Source organism: Sinohyriopsis cumingii, chromosome 11 (genome assembly GCF_028554795.1).
Source record: "Sinohyriopsis cumingii isolate HCF-2022 chromosome 11, ASM2855479v2, whole genome shotgun sequence".
In the NCBI taxonomy this organism is placed as follows: Eukaryota; Metazoa; Mollusca; class Bivalvia; order Unionida; family Unionidae; genus Sinohyriopsis; species Sinohyriopsis cumingii.
In genome coordinates this window covers 19,721,115-19,739,032 of record NC_142971.1, presented here as the reverse complement: position 1 = coordinate 19,739,032, position 17,918 = coordinate 19,721,115, and the positions used below count along the sequence as shown (strand labels likewise).

The following is a 17,918-nucleotide window of genomic DNA, read 5'->3' as shown; positions in this document are numbered from 1 at the left end:
TATAAATGCCTCTTCACGCTTACCAAAATATCAAATACCGTATTAATAGGTACTAGCTCAGAAATGTATGTATGCATGTATGTATGTATGTATGTATGTATGTATCTGTTTGTGTGTGTGCTACTATATATACTCATAGGTCTTGTGATACATACAATAACCCGCTAGTTTTATTGTTGGTACAAATCATTTCTTTTTCTTATCTTCTGTTGTTCATGACTGAGTAGCCCCCCACCCAAAACAAAAAACGTTTTCAATTTTATTCGTTATAGATACCATTATATATAAATATATAGCCTTGCAAATTAAGATCAGCTCTACCCTACCCCAAGTAATATGTGACGTTGATTGAATTTATAGTTTTAAACACTATTGGATAATTACACACCCATAATCACATCTTTTCGAAGCATTAATTGCGTCGCCAATTGTAATGTATGTTGTTTTCTGACGTCCATCATTGAATGATAAAAAATAGTATTGGATGTATATACGAACAGAGCGAGCTACACAAAAGTATGATATATTTTAACGTTAGCCACATGTAAATAATATTCACTTTACTGTGATGTTTAATGCTAATTTTGTATGTTGAAAAAGAAATGCGTAAAAACATTGCATTAACGAAAACAATCGTGTTATTCTTTCTTCAGTTCAAGTAGACAAGACGAACCCTCGTTTCCATGTTATCGCAGTAGACCCGACCCGGTGAAAGCATAATTAAAGTGATCGTATGGATCGTTATCTATGATAACCTTTGGAAATTTACAGTGCACCTAACATATGACACTAACACTGGTGGGCAGCCGGACTTCAAATATGGAATACTTAGTCCTAGGTAAGAGTCAAACTTTGAGAATACAAGCTTTGGTTCAAATATTTTTCTTCTTCTATTGTACGTTCATTCCTGGTTTAGGAACTCCATTTGTTGTGGCGGGCAATCACTGTCAGATTAATTTCACTGAAATTAATGCCAGATAATAAAATATGTTTTCCTACTCGACATCTATCCAGCCACTTTTTTATTCGTTCAGATATTTGCAAAGAAAAAATGTATATTACTGGATCCGATGATTATGAACACTGAAAGTTAATTTTTATAAAGTTTATAGCTTATGTATTACAAAATCAAGACATAACAATATAAATTGAATTTTATTATATAAATAAAGACACCATATGAGGCGTATAACCATATGAGGCGTATAAATATTACTTAAATCAGAAGAAGAGAGTGCTGTAAAAGCATGCCTAATGAATTAGGTGTAAGGTTTGATAGATTCACTGTAGAATCTTATCAGTAAGTTGTGGAATATGTTGGACATTATAGTGATAGCTACTAGATTAGTTATTTGATGTATTCCAAGAGGTTATAAACCCAAGCAATATGTTCGAAATTTAACGTCATATTTACTTCTTTTTAACGCATGATGTCATGGTATAAGGAAATCGCTACTCCCCACAAGTGTGATAGAGATCAAGCAATGTTTTTGAAATAACGACACATAGGAGAGAACGTAAGAAAATTACATGGTTCAAACTTTCACACATAAAAATTGATATATGTTTCTTTTTTGTGTCTTTACTTTTGGTACATGATTACTGATTGCAATGGGCAATATATAAGTGCCGACAAGTTTAAAAAACCCAATCTTAATAATAAACCTGTTTACAAGTTTTGGATGATTTCCCACTGTATGATAATGTCAGGTGGCTTTTGGTGCGACATGAGATATTATGCGCTATGTAACATACATCGAGCGGAATAATTGCGACGTGAGGTATTATGCGCTATGTAACATACGTCGAGCGGAATAATTGAGATGTAGAGCCCTAGGCCACAGACTTTAACGATTACGTCATTAGTGTTTTTAATTTAATAAACCAAATATTTAATTTGATAAAATGCTGGTTTAATCGAAATATCACATCATGTGCAGTCAGTACTGACAAAATCTTGAACTTGTTTGGTATTGAAAGACTGTCTTGACAAGATGGTGTAGTCTACTCGTCCTATATGTTTCTATCCTTTGTGAAGACATTTTAGTCCATATGATAAGAACGATACAAATATGGTTATGAATATAAATAATATCTTTCTTTTTCATTATTCTGATGATACATTGCTTGGTTTTTAAAACACATTTATACCCATACTAGAAATATTGATGTCTTATTCCAAAAAGGAAATAGTAGGTTTCGGAAAGAGTTAAATTTATTACCTATGCTCCTGCTACTAATAAATCAAAGATATTGATGATTGGTATCTTCTTTTAACCACCCATTCCCTTATTTCTAATCAGAGTGAAAAGCCACAGTCACTTGTCGTCGAACAGTAAAATAGATCACGAATTTCTTTCTGTTGAAGAGAAATCAATAGCCCTCCTACTAGGGAAGCTGATTCAGCTAAGGTATAAACTTGCTTTTTTGTGATAAATGGGGTCTTTATGACAAAATGGCTACCACCCGAGGTAGCTGCCGCTAATAAGTGGTATGTGAGCTATCAAACTGTTGTTCCTATAGCGTATAGACCGGACATTTTTAGTTTAGCCCATGAAACTAATTTAGCTGGTCATTTAGAGTTAATAACACATACCAAAAGGTATGTCATCATTTCTAATGGCCGGAAAACAAAAGTGATGTTTCCATATATTGTAGATCTTGTTTTTGTTGTCAATCGGCAAGTTGTAGTTCTTTGAACTAGTTTTTGGACATATTGGACCATGGGAGTTGTTACAAGAGAAACTTCTCTTGATAGAAGAATTGAAAATTCATCTTTAAGATTATATCAAAGGTAAAGACTTTTCAACCTGGTTATAACGTTCCGTCTTTATTGCCACACTTCAAATTTTTCTTTATGTCATATTGTGTTGTTCTGATAAGTTAAAAAATAAAGAAATTTAAATTATCTCAACACTCCAGGAAGGTGAAATCAGAAATCACTCCGTCACCAATAATGTAGAAACTTCAAAGGAGTTGTGGATCGATACAGATCAGAAAATCATTCAGTAGATTTAATTGTTCCTTTCCCATATAGTGACGATTTAAATGATGACGTACAACCGGATTCATTTGAGAGGAAAAACATTTGTTTGGATTGTTCATTGGAAATAGAAAATGTTCGTCCGACTATACTATTATTTTGTAACTATTGTGAATTATTCAAAAGAGGTTTGGACAACGCAATTTTGACAACGGCACGATTCTTAGCGGACCAACACATTTTCGGATCTGAAATTTATACCGATTTTTCATTCTTTTGGACTTTTTCGGTATTGTTTTGAATTCTCTACATAATACTGTAAGTTCGTGTCACCATTTTTAAATTATAACATTCATAATTGTATTCTTTGTGAAGTTGTACATAATTTTGTATTTTTGCTTCTTTCTTTGGTCATACTAAACACTTCTAAAGATGGTACTAAAAGCTGCATCGCTATTCTCTCAGCATTAAGTGTTAGGACTGATGGGCCTGGTGTCAGGATAATGTAATAGGGTGGAACATCATGTTCCATGTCTGAGGCATGATGCCCCAGTGCTAGATATCACTATAGGCTTCCACAATGCAGACATCATATAGCGATACAGCTGGAACATTATTAAAGGTACATTAGATACCTAAATCACACAGACATACTATAACCATAGAGTCGCAACAATAAACACACCACTTATCCTGATATCTGGTGATAATTGGAATGTATGCATACTAATATGCATGCCATTATCTTAGTTTTGCGGAAATGAAACTGTTGTTCATATTTGTTGGCATACAATCATTAATATATATATATATATATATATATATATATATATATATATATATATATATATATATATATATATATATATATATATATATATATGTGTGTGTGTGTGTGTGTGTGTGTCTGTGCGTATGCGTGTGTGTGTGTAAACAAGATATTCTTCATAATTCTGTGTCGATCGTCTCATCGTTGAATGGCAACAGATGAATGCCTAGAGCTGCTTACATTTAACATTCTTTAGAAATGTTGAAAATACCTGCCCAGTATTTATTGTGCTATATTGTTTGTGTCAATTATCGTTATATCAATAAAAGTTTTAATATAAATAAACAAAATAAACAAATACATTAGACATGCAAACATTTGAACGAAATTAAAGTTAATTGTCAAAGCATTCTCTTAGTCTGTATTTAGCTTTGAAATGCGTACATTTCATCATTAAAAAAAGAAAGTCTTATACACATGGGTTTATATATGTATCAGCAACATGAACGCAAGGTAGTTTGAAGTTTGATAGCTGCCAGTGTTGAATGTAATTAGCAACATTCTTTACAAATCTTTTGTAAACGTTTATGGTTTGATTTTGGTGCTTTATTGCGCAGCAGAAAAAGTAGGTTGATTGGGTAAAAGGGAGTAAGGTGTCTTACTCAAGGACACTCCACGGTAACATCCCTCTTTTGTTAAGTCCCGCATGCTAACCTACGAACCAGGGCAGCTCCCTTGTTTATGTAGGAAAGCAGAGTTCATAGTTCTTGTCTTTACCAGTACAAGCATACACATGTTTATTCTCAGGGCACAGATAAATTATTGAAGCAAACAAAAACAATTATTGCATAAATATGAAAGCTCCACGTAATCATTCACCAAAAATGATAACACACACACACACACACACACACACACACACACACACATATTCTTCAGAAGAATGTATCAATGCAACAAATCAAATATATTACTAATTAAAGGAGGCGCTGATAGTGATGGATCCTTAAATCAGCAGAGAGTCTGGATAAATTGGCAGAATTAATTTCACCGAGAGGGACAATACCTAATGTCTCTTATTTAAGTTGGAATGATTTTTAAAAACATTTAACAATTCGCATATAATACAGTGGTTCGAGGTCTTGATAAACTAAACATAGTAAAACATACTAATTCTATTTCAAAGTAACATTTTATTGTACAACATTCTACAGGTATAGCATGCTTTACATTCAAGCAAAATGTAACTTTCTGCTTATATCTCGTTATAATGGTAAAATTACACTCTTCCTTTAATTTCTATTCTACATGGAACTACCATGTCTACAATCTTTAGACCATGATTGCGGGATGAAGTAAGAAAATGGTTTCAAGAAAACAAGAATGCCTTCCCTTTTTGCAGGTGCAGTTGTTTTTCTTGCTGGAATTGTGAGCGCCGAGGCTTGTGCTGATGTTGACTCTATTGCATGCTATCTACTACACGGGAAGCAGCCCAGCCTGTGTCAGGATCCAGCGCTTTCTGTCGTTTGTAAACGGCACTGTGGGCATTGTCGTGAGTACAATTGTAACAAGTGAATATCCAAAGTTTCCTTTTATCTTTATCGTTGGGCTTCCTTTAACACGCTGTCCATTTAACAAATACTACTTGGTGGGCTTCTAGCTGTGCCAAGATAACCAAAATATATTTGCATACTATGTGAATGCTTTGCTGTTAGTTTCGTCATTGAGCTTTTAACTTTTAGGATTTACATTTGCTTATTGCAAACCATGAGAGCACGACTGTGCAATATTACATGAACCAAACATAAAAGTTAGTAGACATGCTTCCATTGATTTGAATTTGATATGAATTTAGACGTTCATATTATCTGAAATACTTTTGAAATTGCAATAAATTAATTTGTATTTTTGAGCAATTTAGTGCAAAGAAATTATATATAATTTAGGTAGCACGATTATATTATTTCTTACATGACCTGGATTTCAACAAGTTTTATGACTTTCGTGCTTTCCGTCTTTTTGCAGGTTATTGCTTTAGTATCATTTTTACAGACCGCTTGACATCAATAAATTAGAATTAAATTAAAATTTGGTATGTAAATTCGCGTGAATCTGAAGATGACCATCTTTGATTTGTATGCCTTTTAGTAGGTCTACCAAATGTTTGGACTTCATGCAGTGAGACATTTAGTCACCGGTGGAAGTTTCCATGTGCTGAAAACATTATTAAAATCTGCGTTAATATCAACAGCAGGCCAATCCCATTTAGGCATCATTTCAGTGCGAATATCATGTTATGCTCATTTGTGCAGTAAATAGTTTCCATGTTGACAATGTTTTCTACTCAACTATTTTTGATGAATAATATTTTCATTTATTATAGTCTGTTATCAATTATATTAATTAGATTATATTTGTTCTTATTTAATAAAGAGCAATTTCACTTTTTTTCTGCATTTTAGCGTTGGTGTGTAATTCTTGTCCGCACCTAGTTCACAACACCATTGACTGTAATGAAACAGTGACGTGCGGTGAAAACGAGGTAGGAAAATAGAACGAAAACAATAAAAGAAATATAAATTGTAAATTTCCATGTATGTACGTGTCTTCATGTGTGATATACATTTCGTTTCTGATGTCTTGTGTTATACATGTCGTTTGTGCTGTATTTCGTAATACATACCTACATACATACATACATACATACATACATGCATGCATGCATACATACATACTCCTCGTAAGACACACACACACACACACACACACACACACACACATATATATATATATATATATATATATATATATATATATATATATATATATATATATATATATATATATATATATACTATTCTTGAAACAACATCGGATTAATCCCATTACCAGTTATTGTGGATCGGGTATACGGAGTGCGACATACATATATTTATATAGTAACGTCTCGTATCATATACAATTAAATCAACAGAATTAAAATAAATATTTTATATGTTTGTAAAAAGCATGCTGAAGTTTGATACAATGCTAAAACATTAAAAACCTGTCTAAATTTGAAACCAAATCATATATAGAAGCAGTATATATGTTTAGCATTTGAATTATCATGGTCACTATTAAAATTTAAAATGTGTTTCATGGTTACAAGAATTATGCTATGTGTATAATAGAAGAAAACAGTGGTCATAAAATATTAAACAGATGGAATTATGAATCGTTACACTTAATGTTGAAATTCGATAATTTACTCAGTAGCCATATTCATCTAGATGATCTGATTTAAATGTGAACTGTACAGAATTCACCCAGTATCGACGGATAGTTCAGATGGACTGACGCATATGTGATTGTACACATATCTTATAAGACGTAATTGAGAATTAGTGTATACAGATGTGGTAATCAAAGAACTATTCTTTGGTTATTGCACTAAATATATATTGAGTAGAAATATGAAATAACATTTTACTACACTTTGCATCTTGCAGTGTGTTTGGGAATTAAAGTGAATGCATAAAAATGATTCCCATGGTTATGATCCAAACAGACGTTTGACCCATGAAGGAAAAGATTATTCTTTGTTGATTAATGCATTAATGCTTTTATGATAAAGGAACACGTGACGACGATTATACAATATGTTTGCACTTGACAGAATATTTTATTGCACTAAGCCTTAAGGCTAATCCGTTTGTATGAAATAATGGTCTTTGAACCTTATTTATTTACATTACACACCTAGTAATGCAAGATTCAGTATTTTGACCTCCTTTTTCTGTGTACATTGTTTTATTTTATGTTTGTGTGTTTTGCAAATATTAGGCTCTGACAAAGGGGCCACGGTTCTATAAAGCGAACCGGTGTGTTGTGAATCTGTTAATTGTATGCAATCACACTTTGACACACTTGGTTTCTAGGAATAAATTGTAACCTGAAAGAAAATTATTAGAAATATATACAAATGTTTATATCTGCAAGTATTATACTAAGACGAAGTCTAGCCTCGATATCATGGAAGCAGAAATACAATTCATACAACATTCACATTTGGCTATAACATTTTATACAAATTAATATGTTTGAAACTGTTATGTCATGCTCTGATTGTACCTAACTATATCTCGATTATTCGGTGTAAATCATTTTCAAATTAGCAAATAATGACTCAGAATAATAGCGTTCGTGTAGGGCTATCTGGTATAACTCGAACATTATTTCACAATCGGTAGGTCATATAAGTAATATATGTTCGTCATCTTGTCATCCCATGCTCATCTAATTCATCTAAGTACTTATATAACTGTATAAACAGACAGAAAGACATTCCCAGGTGGTGCTGACAAAGCAAATGTAATAGCTTAAATCCCTAAATATTTTCCTGCTTCCAGGTTTGCTATATGATGGAATTAACAAACTTTGAGCACGGACACGGATTTAGAGGAGGGTGTATTAGTAAAGATGTGAGTAGCTCAATGTCATATATATGCTGAGTCATTGTGGATTCAGTTCACGACTTTCTGCTAGTATGATAGTCCACAATCCTAACAGCTTCAACTTTATTTAATGTATCAGAACAACATAACTCCAAGTACAAGATTGTCAATAACAGCATAGAGACTAACAAAGGTACGCGTAAAGAACATGCAAGAAATATGAAAAAAAATCAACAACGAAAACGCTACCAACAGCATAATGTTCAGCATGATCAGCAACAGTAACAAGAACAAAAAACACAAACAAACAACAAAACAACCGCAATAGCAATGGTAATGATAATCTCGAGTAGTAAGATCTAGTATTAAAATTTAACAAGTACAATTACATTAAATGGAAAATGTCCACTGGTTAGAAAGTAACCATGTAATCAGGTGAAGCTGCGTTTTTTTTTTGTACACCCCCTGCATACTAACTTCTATAAATAGTCGCGTGCTAGGTGACCGGTGTAAACGCTGAAACCGAAGACACGCACAATGCAAACATTCGGAACGAAAAAAGTATTGATGTTTAACTTGTGAACATCGAATAAACTATTTTTTCAGTATCAAACAACAAGTGTTTGCATTTTTTGTAAAAAAAGATCATTTTTCTTTGACCACATTTAAAAAAAAAATCTGAATAAAATGTGGTGTATGTCTCTCGGTCAAGGTTTGCTGTTTCGCCGGTATTTCGCATGCAACTCTTGTGTTAAAAATGGAAAAATTCTCAATATGTTCCTTAAATTTGACATATGAATTAAATTTCATGCATGGATACACCATACGCATTTATTTCTGAAGTGGACAATATCTCACAAGCAGCATTTCGCATGTGTGTGTATGTGTGTGTGATTTAGATTTTTAACTTAGCTTTAACAATTTTCCAGTCATATCAATACGATGTCAGCAGTGATGCAGTTTAAAGTGATGTCTAGCACTGGGGCATCATGCTGCCGACATGTAGCATTATGTCCCACCCAGTCACATTATCCTGACACCATGCCGACCAGTCCTAACACTAACTATTTAATGCTGAGTGCCTAGCGAGGCAGCCGTTAGTACCATTTTTAGAAGTCTTTGGTATGACTCGGCCAGAGATCGAACCCACGACCTTACGCATCTGATGCGGACGCTCTAACCAATAGGCCACCGGAGAAGTCATTCTGAATGATACCACTAGGTATTGGTTACTCGTCAGTTGAACAACAGGATGACCACAAACTAAAACGATTTTACATACTTTAAAGAGGAATGATAACCGCAAACGATAACGATTTAAATCTGAGTTAGAAATATTAAGGTTGACCAGAATTCCAAATGATTTAAATTGACCCTGATAGTTACGATGGAGGTGGGCGTGAATGGGAGGTAGATCCGGCTCCTTTTCCATCGTAACTATCAGAGTCGATGTCTTACTTTGTATGACTATTGAACTCCCAACAATATAAACATTTACCAATGGTCTTAAATTGATTTTGATTTGTAAAAGACTTAACTTGTTCATCAACAGGAAAATGTTTTGAAAAATGAACATTGGTTACTCACCTGTCTGCATAATAATGACTCAGTAATGAATGACGAAATCGCTTAGAACTCGTTAATGAAACAAATAAATCCACGAGTCATTAGTATGTACAATGAAACAACACTTCAATGTGCTTTGAATATTTAGGCTGTTCTCAGAATACGCATGCTTAATTAGATAAAATATTTTAAGACTATACTGTGGAATTTACAAAACCTTTAATTGCTTACTAGTGGAATTGCATTTTTATACTGGCACTGCTACATCGATGCTAAAGAATAATCTCCCGTTCTATATATAACTATGTATCAGACACCTAAAACAAATATTCATATATTGAAATTGAAATATGTCATAAAAGAAACAAATAAAATAAAGGAATTAATAAAATTATAGTGAATTGAAATTAAAATGTTGCATATACATTTTTACATTTATTGTGATATAAACTGTCAGCTGCCGATTCACACAGCGTAGATAATGTCGTTCGCGTATTATTTACAGTATGATTTAGCAACATACATGACTTAAATAATAAACAACACTGAACTCATAATTGAAAATGATTTCAGGGATAAGCGTGAGTCCCTTCACCCTTCTTTATTCAGCCAAAAGTGTAAATATTTTTGTGGACAAGTGCTAAGTCTGCATAATCTCAATAACTAACATTATACAGACAATGTATACCTTTAATTTGCTAATATAATCAATAAGCGTAACTGCATGATTAGTTTTCTTTTCTTGTGGTGCAGTTGTGTGCCCCGGTTGATGGTCAGATTTTGATTGGCCGACGAAGCAACAGCATTATGAAAATATATTGCTGTACTGAAGATAATTGCAACATTCAAGGTACATCATCACCCTCATTTGTGTAGTTGTTACTATTTTTACCATCCTCATGGCCATTATCATCATTCTTCCCGTCGTGTTTGTGTTCAAGATTGTGTCCTCCTCATAGATCCTTGAAATAACAGTCTTTGTTGTTGAAGTAGTTCATTTCTATATAAGTATTACGTCACTAAAAACATCGTCTTTAGTATAGTTTTCGGTTTATTTTTCCTTTTATATGCTTATTTTGTTTCGTCCAATATTTCATTACTTTATTTTAATATCATCATTATAATAATCTTCATCGTCATATTTTGCTAATTTCTTGTTTTCAGTTTTGTATTTGTGTTTTTTACGGAATGGTTTCAGTATCGGTAATGTAATTTAAGTACATTTCAATCTCGTATCACTATATACGACAATATCTTCTGCGAAACCTCCGTGGCACATCCTCTATAGATGTTATGTATTAGGATTTTATTTATATGCTACATATAGGTTGTGCTAAATTATTATACATTCGAATGGGGATTTTAAAGCTTATATTGAATTGTCATTGGTCCGGGCAGCATCATGGAAATATGCTTGGTATCATGACTAAAACTTCAGATAGTATATTTTTGAAATGTAAAAATTAATTTGCTTTTTGATAATTTTTTAAATTTACAATTAACACGTTGGATCACAGGGAGATCGATAAAATTAATGCCAATGGGCTGCCATCCACATTTGAAATTGCTCTTGATTTTATACGAATTTGGTGGTGTGTTTCTGTACAAGGAGCAGCAGTAGCAATGATTCTAGAGATGGTATTGGTGGTTCAAATGCAAACAGCAGCATGTAAATGTTTAGAATTCTTTTACTACGTTTACCTGTATATTAAATGAATGTGCCGCTCTATACCTTCCTGACCGAAGCTGATGATATTAGAGATTAAAGAAATTGCTCTCTTCAATATTTTGGAATTAAGTCTTAAATACGGACATAACCACCATGACGACAAGCGTGGCACCGAATCATATTGTGACGACACACTGTGCTGATGACCATCTCATCGAATGTCATGAGGCTCGTCATCACCCATGCGATGAGCCGTGGAAGGCCGTTCACTGCAGATATACATGTGGTCTTTGCTGTAAGTATGCGTCATGTTTTGTGTGCATGCAATTTGCAATCTTAAGACCATAATATGTTCTGTCCACTTGTGGAAAGTTTAAGCATTTTTAATTTTTCAAGAAATAACTTTCAAAAAATGATCCATGTTCAGTTTTCCGTGACTTTTTGTTGATATCGAAAATATTTATATTAAAATTCTTGGATTTGTTTAATCTGCTTTATCGACAATGTTTTGCATACTATTGTAAATAATTTTTTATGGATATTTTTATTTTCTCGAATAAAGCCCGAGATCATACCTAATAGCATCGACTTAGGAATAAAGAGGCAGCATAACATGTTGACTGTATTGCTAAGCCAGCTCGCGTAAATAGCAGCCCGAAGACCAGAGCGTAATTGCTATGCAGTTTATAGCTCTCTTCACCAATATAATATATAGACTTGGACTCCTACACTTATAACTGTGTCAGTTTAGGATATTATTCTGCCAACACCTATCATTAATTGCGAAGCTTATTACGGATATGTACATAATTAACAAAACAATCAGTTTAATAAGCGATGACGTAAATACTGGTTTAGTTACTGGGTTCTGTCAGTAACACGAGTAGGAAACAATGGGGAAAGTCAGACATTATAACTCATGACTTATTATTTAACTTCAGAATACCTCGTCTAAGTAGCATTCCACTCATGAACATAGGAACACGATACTGTAAGGTAATGGCAGCACAAAAAAGATATAATTAATCCGACTTTATAATCTGACTCATTATCCAATGAAATATCGTTATCATGGATTCACTTAAATCCTTGGCTAGTTACATGCACATACAAATGTTTGAATTACGCTCCAATATTGACTAACAAAAATGTAGTGATAAATCAATGAAAGATATCGAATTTTATTGCCTTAAATCCTAACGTTCCATCAGTCAGAAGGAACGTGTGTGTGTCTGTGTGTGTGTGTGTGTGTCCGTTTGTGTGTGTATGTGTGTGTGCGTGTTGAAATCATATATCACTCTAATCAAGCCTCAGTATTTTGTTATGATATTCATGAACTTTTTATTTAATATTTTTTTCTACTTTTCAGAGGAAACTCGAAATTCAGCAAAAGCTTCTTCCCTTGAGCCTCGTAATTATTATAACCAGCAGTTATAACAATTAAATCATTATATAAAGGTGAAAAGTTTGTTATGTTGATATCAAGAGTTAACTCATTAAGCTATACAGCTGTGACATATAGTGAATCTGTTTCCATGAACAATATGTTGTGTAGCACTTGTAAGATGATTGATATGCGTATGACGGTCTACAACTGCATTTCGCCGGTCACTGCAACTTAATGACCTCTGTGTTATCAGCTACCGATTTGTTAAGCACTAAATATATTAAACCCTTTTCTACCTTATTTGTTATGCGGAAATAATGCGATGAGGGCCATGAAGCCATACCAAATCTAAATCACTATGCTCTAATAGTCACGTTTGAGTGACTTTGCATTTTCAGACGTTTCTTCGTTGTAGCCTCAGTATCTTGACTCTTCAAGCAACAAAGAGGCTGAACAGACCTTTTGCTGAAACGTCATTTTGAAAACTAAGACCTCATAAGAAAAGAATAAAAATATAAGCGTAATAACTCTAAACCGAAAGTTTCTCTAATTGGGTTAGTTTACTTTGTCGATAGTGTTTTCCTAAATTTGTATGTGTGTCATTTTGAAAACTAAGACTTCATAAGAAAAGAATAAAAATATAAGCGTAATAACGCTAAACCGAAAGTTTCTCTAATTGGGTTAGTTTACTTTGTCGATAGTGTTTTCCTAAATTTGTATGTGTGTTTTTGTTTGCCTACCGGACATTATATTGAGGTCGTTCTGCTGCTATAATTACATCGTTATTATATCAACCAAATATTGTATCAAGACTTACACGATATCTTGTTCTGGTATCGTCTAAAGTTATTGTTATAAATCCGTGTGGAGCAGATTTTGCTTTTGAAAAGAAGTTTTTGAACTTAATCATGTCCATATCCCCACTATACACCAAGTCTGATGAATATTTCGCGGAGTATGTTTATCAACTCCATTAAACACAACTAAAATATTACAGTTATCTCTGACCACTGTAGGTATTTGTTTATATAGCTGAGTAACATAAATCACATCAGTATTTTTATGCCTACCACTAGAAAATATCCGAGCTGGATTTGCTTGTTTGTCCAGCATTACGTCGTTGTATACTACGAGATTATTAATAAATCCATCAAGGTCGTCAACGGATGGTGCTTCATCAGTGTCAGTTATAAAATAATAATATCACCACCGTCTTCATTTAACAAATTTGCGTTTTCATTAAAATCTTTAAGTACATCGTAACATCTCTGATCATCAACTGATGGTGCAACTAAAAATAACTTGTCCCACTTGAGCCATCTAATTTTCAAATTTAGTAATAGTTGCGTCTTACCAATTCCAGATGGACCTATTATTATCATTATGATAGCATTCGGTAATGCTGAAAGATGTTTTACTGGCTCTTGTTTTCGTGTCGCTGAGAAATCAATGACATTCATGTTGTAGAACTATAATAAATAATATGGTCTATATTCTGTTCGATGTAGAGCATCCACCCACACAAGTGGATTGACGACAATAATAACAAAAAATAGAAAACTTGCACTTACAGGTAAATGTGTAAAATGTGCAACGAATAAATATAAATTTATTTCTCTTGAGAAGTCAAGAAAAATTGGTGGTGATATCGCAACTTCATGATTAAAAATTATCAGGAACTCCATGGGCTAAATACCCAGGAGAAAAACACCTTCCTGGATGTAATTATTGTGGTCCGGGTACCCGACTTGATATCCTACTTGATAAACAAAATCAACCAAGACCTGGAGAGTATCCTATAAATGATATTGATCGAGCATGTCACGCTCATGATATAGCTTATAAAAGTAAAAATCTGGAACAACGACATATTGCAGATGTCAAGTTAATTCATGCGTTGAATTGTATAAAAAAATAAATCGTACAGAGAATCGTTAGGTAATTGGTTGGTAAATTATTATTCGGAGCCGGTAATTAATCAACCGATTATTAAAATAATCAAATCGAGTTATTATAGTTCAAGGGGATATTGGAGGGGTAGAGCAGCGATTAGTAAACTCGCTGATGCAGCGTATTTTACACGTTCTGCTGCTGAAAAATGGTTAGCACGACAGACTATGTGGCAAATTTATTTACCATCACCTAAAACAATTCACCATACACATTTTGATGTCACCACTCCTAATGAAATTCATCAAGCGGATATTTTATTTTTACCACATGGTACTATTAAAATTGGAAGACGTGAATCAACATACAAACACGCGTTAACTGTATTTGACGTTGCAAGTAGATATAAAGAGGCAGAGCCCTTCTCAACTAAAAGAGCAAGAGAAGTTTCTTCTGATTTTGAGCGAATTTATCAACGAGGACACTTACGATGGCCACAACTATTACAGGTTGATCCTGTCAGAGAATGTCTTGGTGCAGTATCTTCTCTGGTGAAAAAAACATAGCGTCACAATCAGACGAGGACATACTGCAATTCATCGTGATGAGGCAATTGTTGAACGATTTAATCGAACACTTGCTGAGCGGTTATTTGGATATCAATATGCAAAGGAAATAATTCAGAAAGATATGAGATCTCGCGAATGGGTTGCAAGATTACCAAGTGTGACAAATGCATTAAATAACAAAATTACTCGAACAAATGCCATGAAACCTATTAATGCAATTACAAAAAACAGATACCAATACAACGACATGAATTTTCAAAACAACCAGTATTAGGTAATGTTACTGTCAGGTATTTATATGAACCTAGTGAACTTGAAGGTGGTAAAAAAGAGCGACTGGTCCTATTTAGAGTATTACGACATATAAAATAGCTAGCGTGGTAAGATCTACGGTTAGACTTGCAATCTACAGATCAGATTCAACTGCTCCTCAACGTGGAATTGTACGTGAACAATTACAGGTAATTCTAAAAGACACACAATTACCACCTCATTTCACTTTTCATTTTTCATTTTTCTAAACTAGCACCTCGGGGTCGATTACATTCAAGACATGTCAGATTCACAGTTTCGCGTGTATGACCAAACTTATTATTATGTCTTCAGTAAATTGTCTTTGATTATTATTTGAATGCTGCCACAACATTACTGTATTACAGCTCGCACATTGATTATTTTGCTGTTGTTTCAATGTCATTATTTAATTCAGCATCAAGATCAAAGTCCAGCTTATTTGTTTTGTCACACTGTTTATAACTAATTTTTTTCTTACTATATCATTGTCAATAATATCGCTATTACAAGTGGTTTCTGTAAAGTCTATGACAATTCTTCGCAGCTGATATATTCTCCTGACTCGAGACTCTGCGAGATAAACTAAGTTTGACCTTGTGATGAATGAATTGTCATTGCGTATCCTGGCGTCCATGGTGTTTTGTCCATAGTTAACGCTCTCTCGACAACACTGACAGGAACTACAATAATATCATTTAATACAAGAGTTTGTTTTTCTTATGATAATGGTATATCAACGTCGATATTCTGCCGTCGCGTACAGGTAGATTTGAAGACTTTAATTTATGTAACTGAAATAATTGAAGTTGCAGTGTATCACGAATTATCTTTCTACTTGCAAATATCTAATCATTTGGTCTCCATCAATTCCAAAAATTGTTAATATGAGTTTCTTGAATTATTTTACACTGAATATTATTCAGTTGTAGTCTGATTAATTTCTTAACTTCTCTTAATTCTGGACCAAGTGCTCAATGATCATCATTTATTTCTTCATGATAATCTACAAGATTCCACAGCCATTTATGTGGAGACAATCCAACATAATTTGATGGTTGACCATGATCGTCACACATTATTACAGCAGTATTTTTTGTCAGTAACCAATCAAGAAGTATTTTTAACGTTTCTAATGAAACGGTGCATATTTCATCACAAACGATAATCCTTGCAACGTATTTCTCTCCCATTCGTTCAGGAGTCCATTTATCTCCCTTCCATCGAAGAATCTATGATAAGTGCATGATTTAATATCTCTTTCTCTCATTTCTCTTGCGAGTCTGTGTGTAAGTGTAAAATTAATACAACTATTTCTGAACAACTGTTCAAGAATAATTCGATCACACGAGTTATTTTACCACAACGTCCAGCCCCATTGAGATAATCTGTTTTATGTTTAGCTACAGGATTAAATATAGATGGTGCTGATGACAATTTTGATATTTAATTTTTTTGGTAATAAATACCCGTAATTTCAACGCCGGTGGATTCAGAATAATTAGGTGTATTTTCTTGTTTTATTCTCCATTCACCCCATATTGCATAAGTGCCGATATCTAGTTGTTCTAGCAATCCTGTTCTTTTTTATTGATATAAAATGAATCTGTATCGACTCTAACGACGGTATCAGTTTATCTGTTTATCACTGATAATAAATTTATCGAAACGTACGCAAGCATTGAAGGTTTTAAATGAGTAAACTGCGGTGACTCACCATCAATATAACTCACAATTGTATCTAATTTAGTTCTATTTGGCAAGAAAACTGTTTCTCGACTTATAAACGCATTTCTATTCGTTGTATCTGCAATTATAAAATCTAGTTCAGCATCATCTATGATTAATCTTGTACAATGTCGTTTATGATCATATGATCCTCATTTGGTAAATTTACTGATTATTTTTCTGCCAAGATCTTTTAATATTTTATTCTCAAAATCAGTTACGTCAGGATTTTCATCATCAGAATATTGTTGTGGTAACCAAACTTCTTTCTGCGGACGATATGATATAATTGCTTCACTTACTGTTTACAATAATAGTAGTTTTACATCGAGCATATACCGTAATGATATTGTCGGTGCCCACATTTGTTCTGAAACGTGTTTACCAAACCAGGCATAACAAATCGGATGAAGATTTTCGGCAAACATAAATGACTCGATACAAGCGAATCCAGTCAAATCAAAATCCGGTAATGGTCCATTTATCAATACTCTGGTCATTTAGTGTGTGGGATGACCAAATAGCTCAAAATATTTAGAACACTCTCCCATACCAAGAAAACGTCTGGGATAACATGCAACCCTATAATCGTATTCAATATTCCACAATCCACTGTGTCCATATTCGACA

At 33.5% G+C, this 17,918-nt stretch overlaps 1 protein-coding gene across 1 annotated transcript in view; it reads left to right on the top strand.

Annotated features, from left to right (window-relative positions):
- Positions 1 to 717: 717 nt before the first annotated feature.
- The window catches only part of LOC149787703 (uncharacterized), a 76,142-nt gene continuing 58,941 nt past the window's right edge, over positions 718 to 17,918 (top strand). Inside the window, exons 1-6 of the mRNA XM_089975584.1 lie at positions 718 to 838; positions 5,155 to 5,304; positions 6,215 to 6,294; positions 8,144 to 8,215; positions 10,508 to 10,604; positions 11,554 to 11,718. Of these exons, the coding sequence (XP_089831710.1) occupies positions 784 to 838; positions 5,155 to 5,304; positions 6,215 to 6,294; positions 8,144 to 8,215; positions 10,508 to 10,604; positions 11,554 to 11,718 (619 nt within the window). The 5' untranslated portion in view covers positions 718 to 783. The remainder of the gene's footprint in view (positions 839 to 5,154; positions 5,305 to 6,214; positions 6,295 to 8,143; positions 8,216 to 10,507; positions 10,605 to 11,553; positions 11,719 to 17,918) is intronic.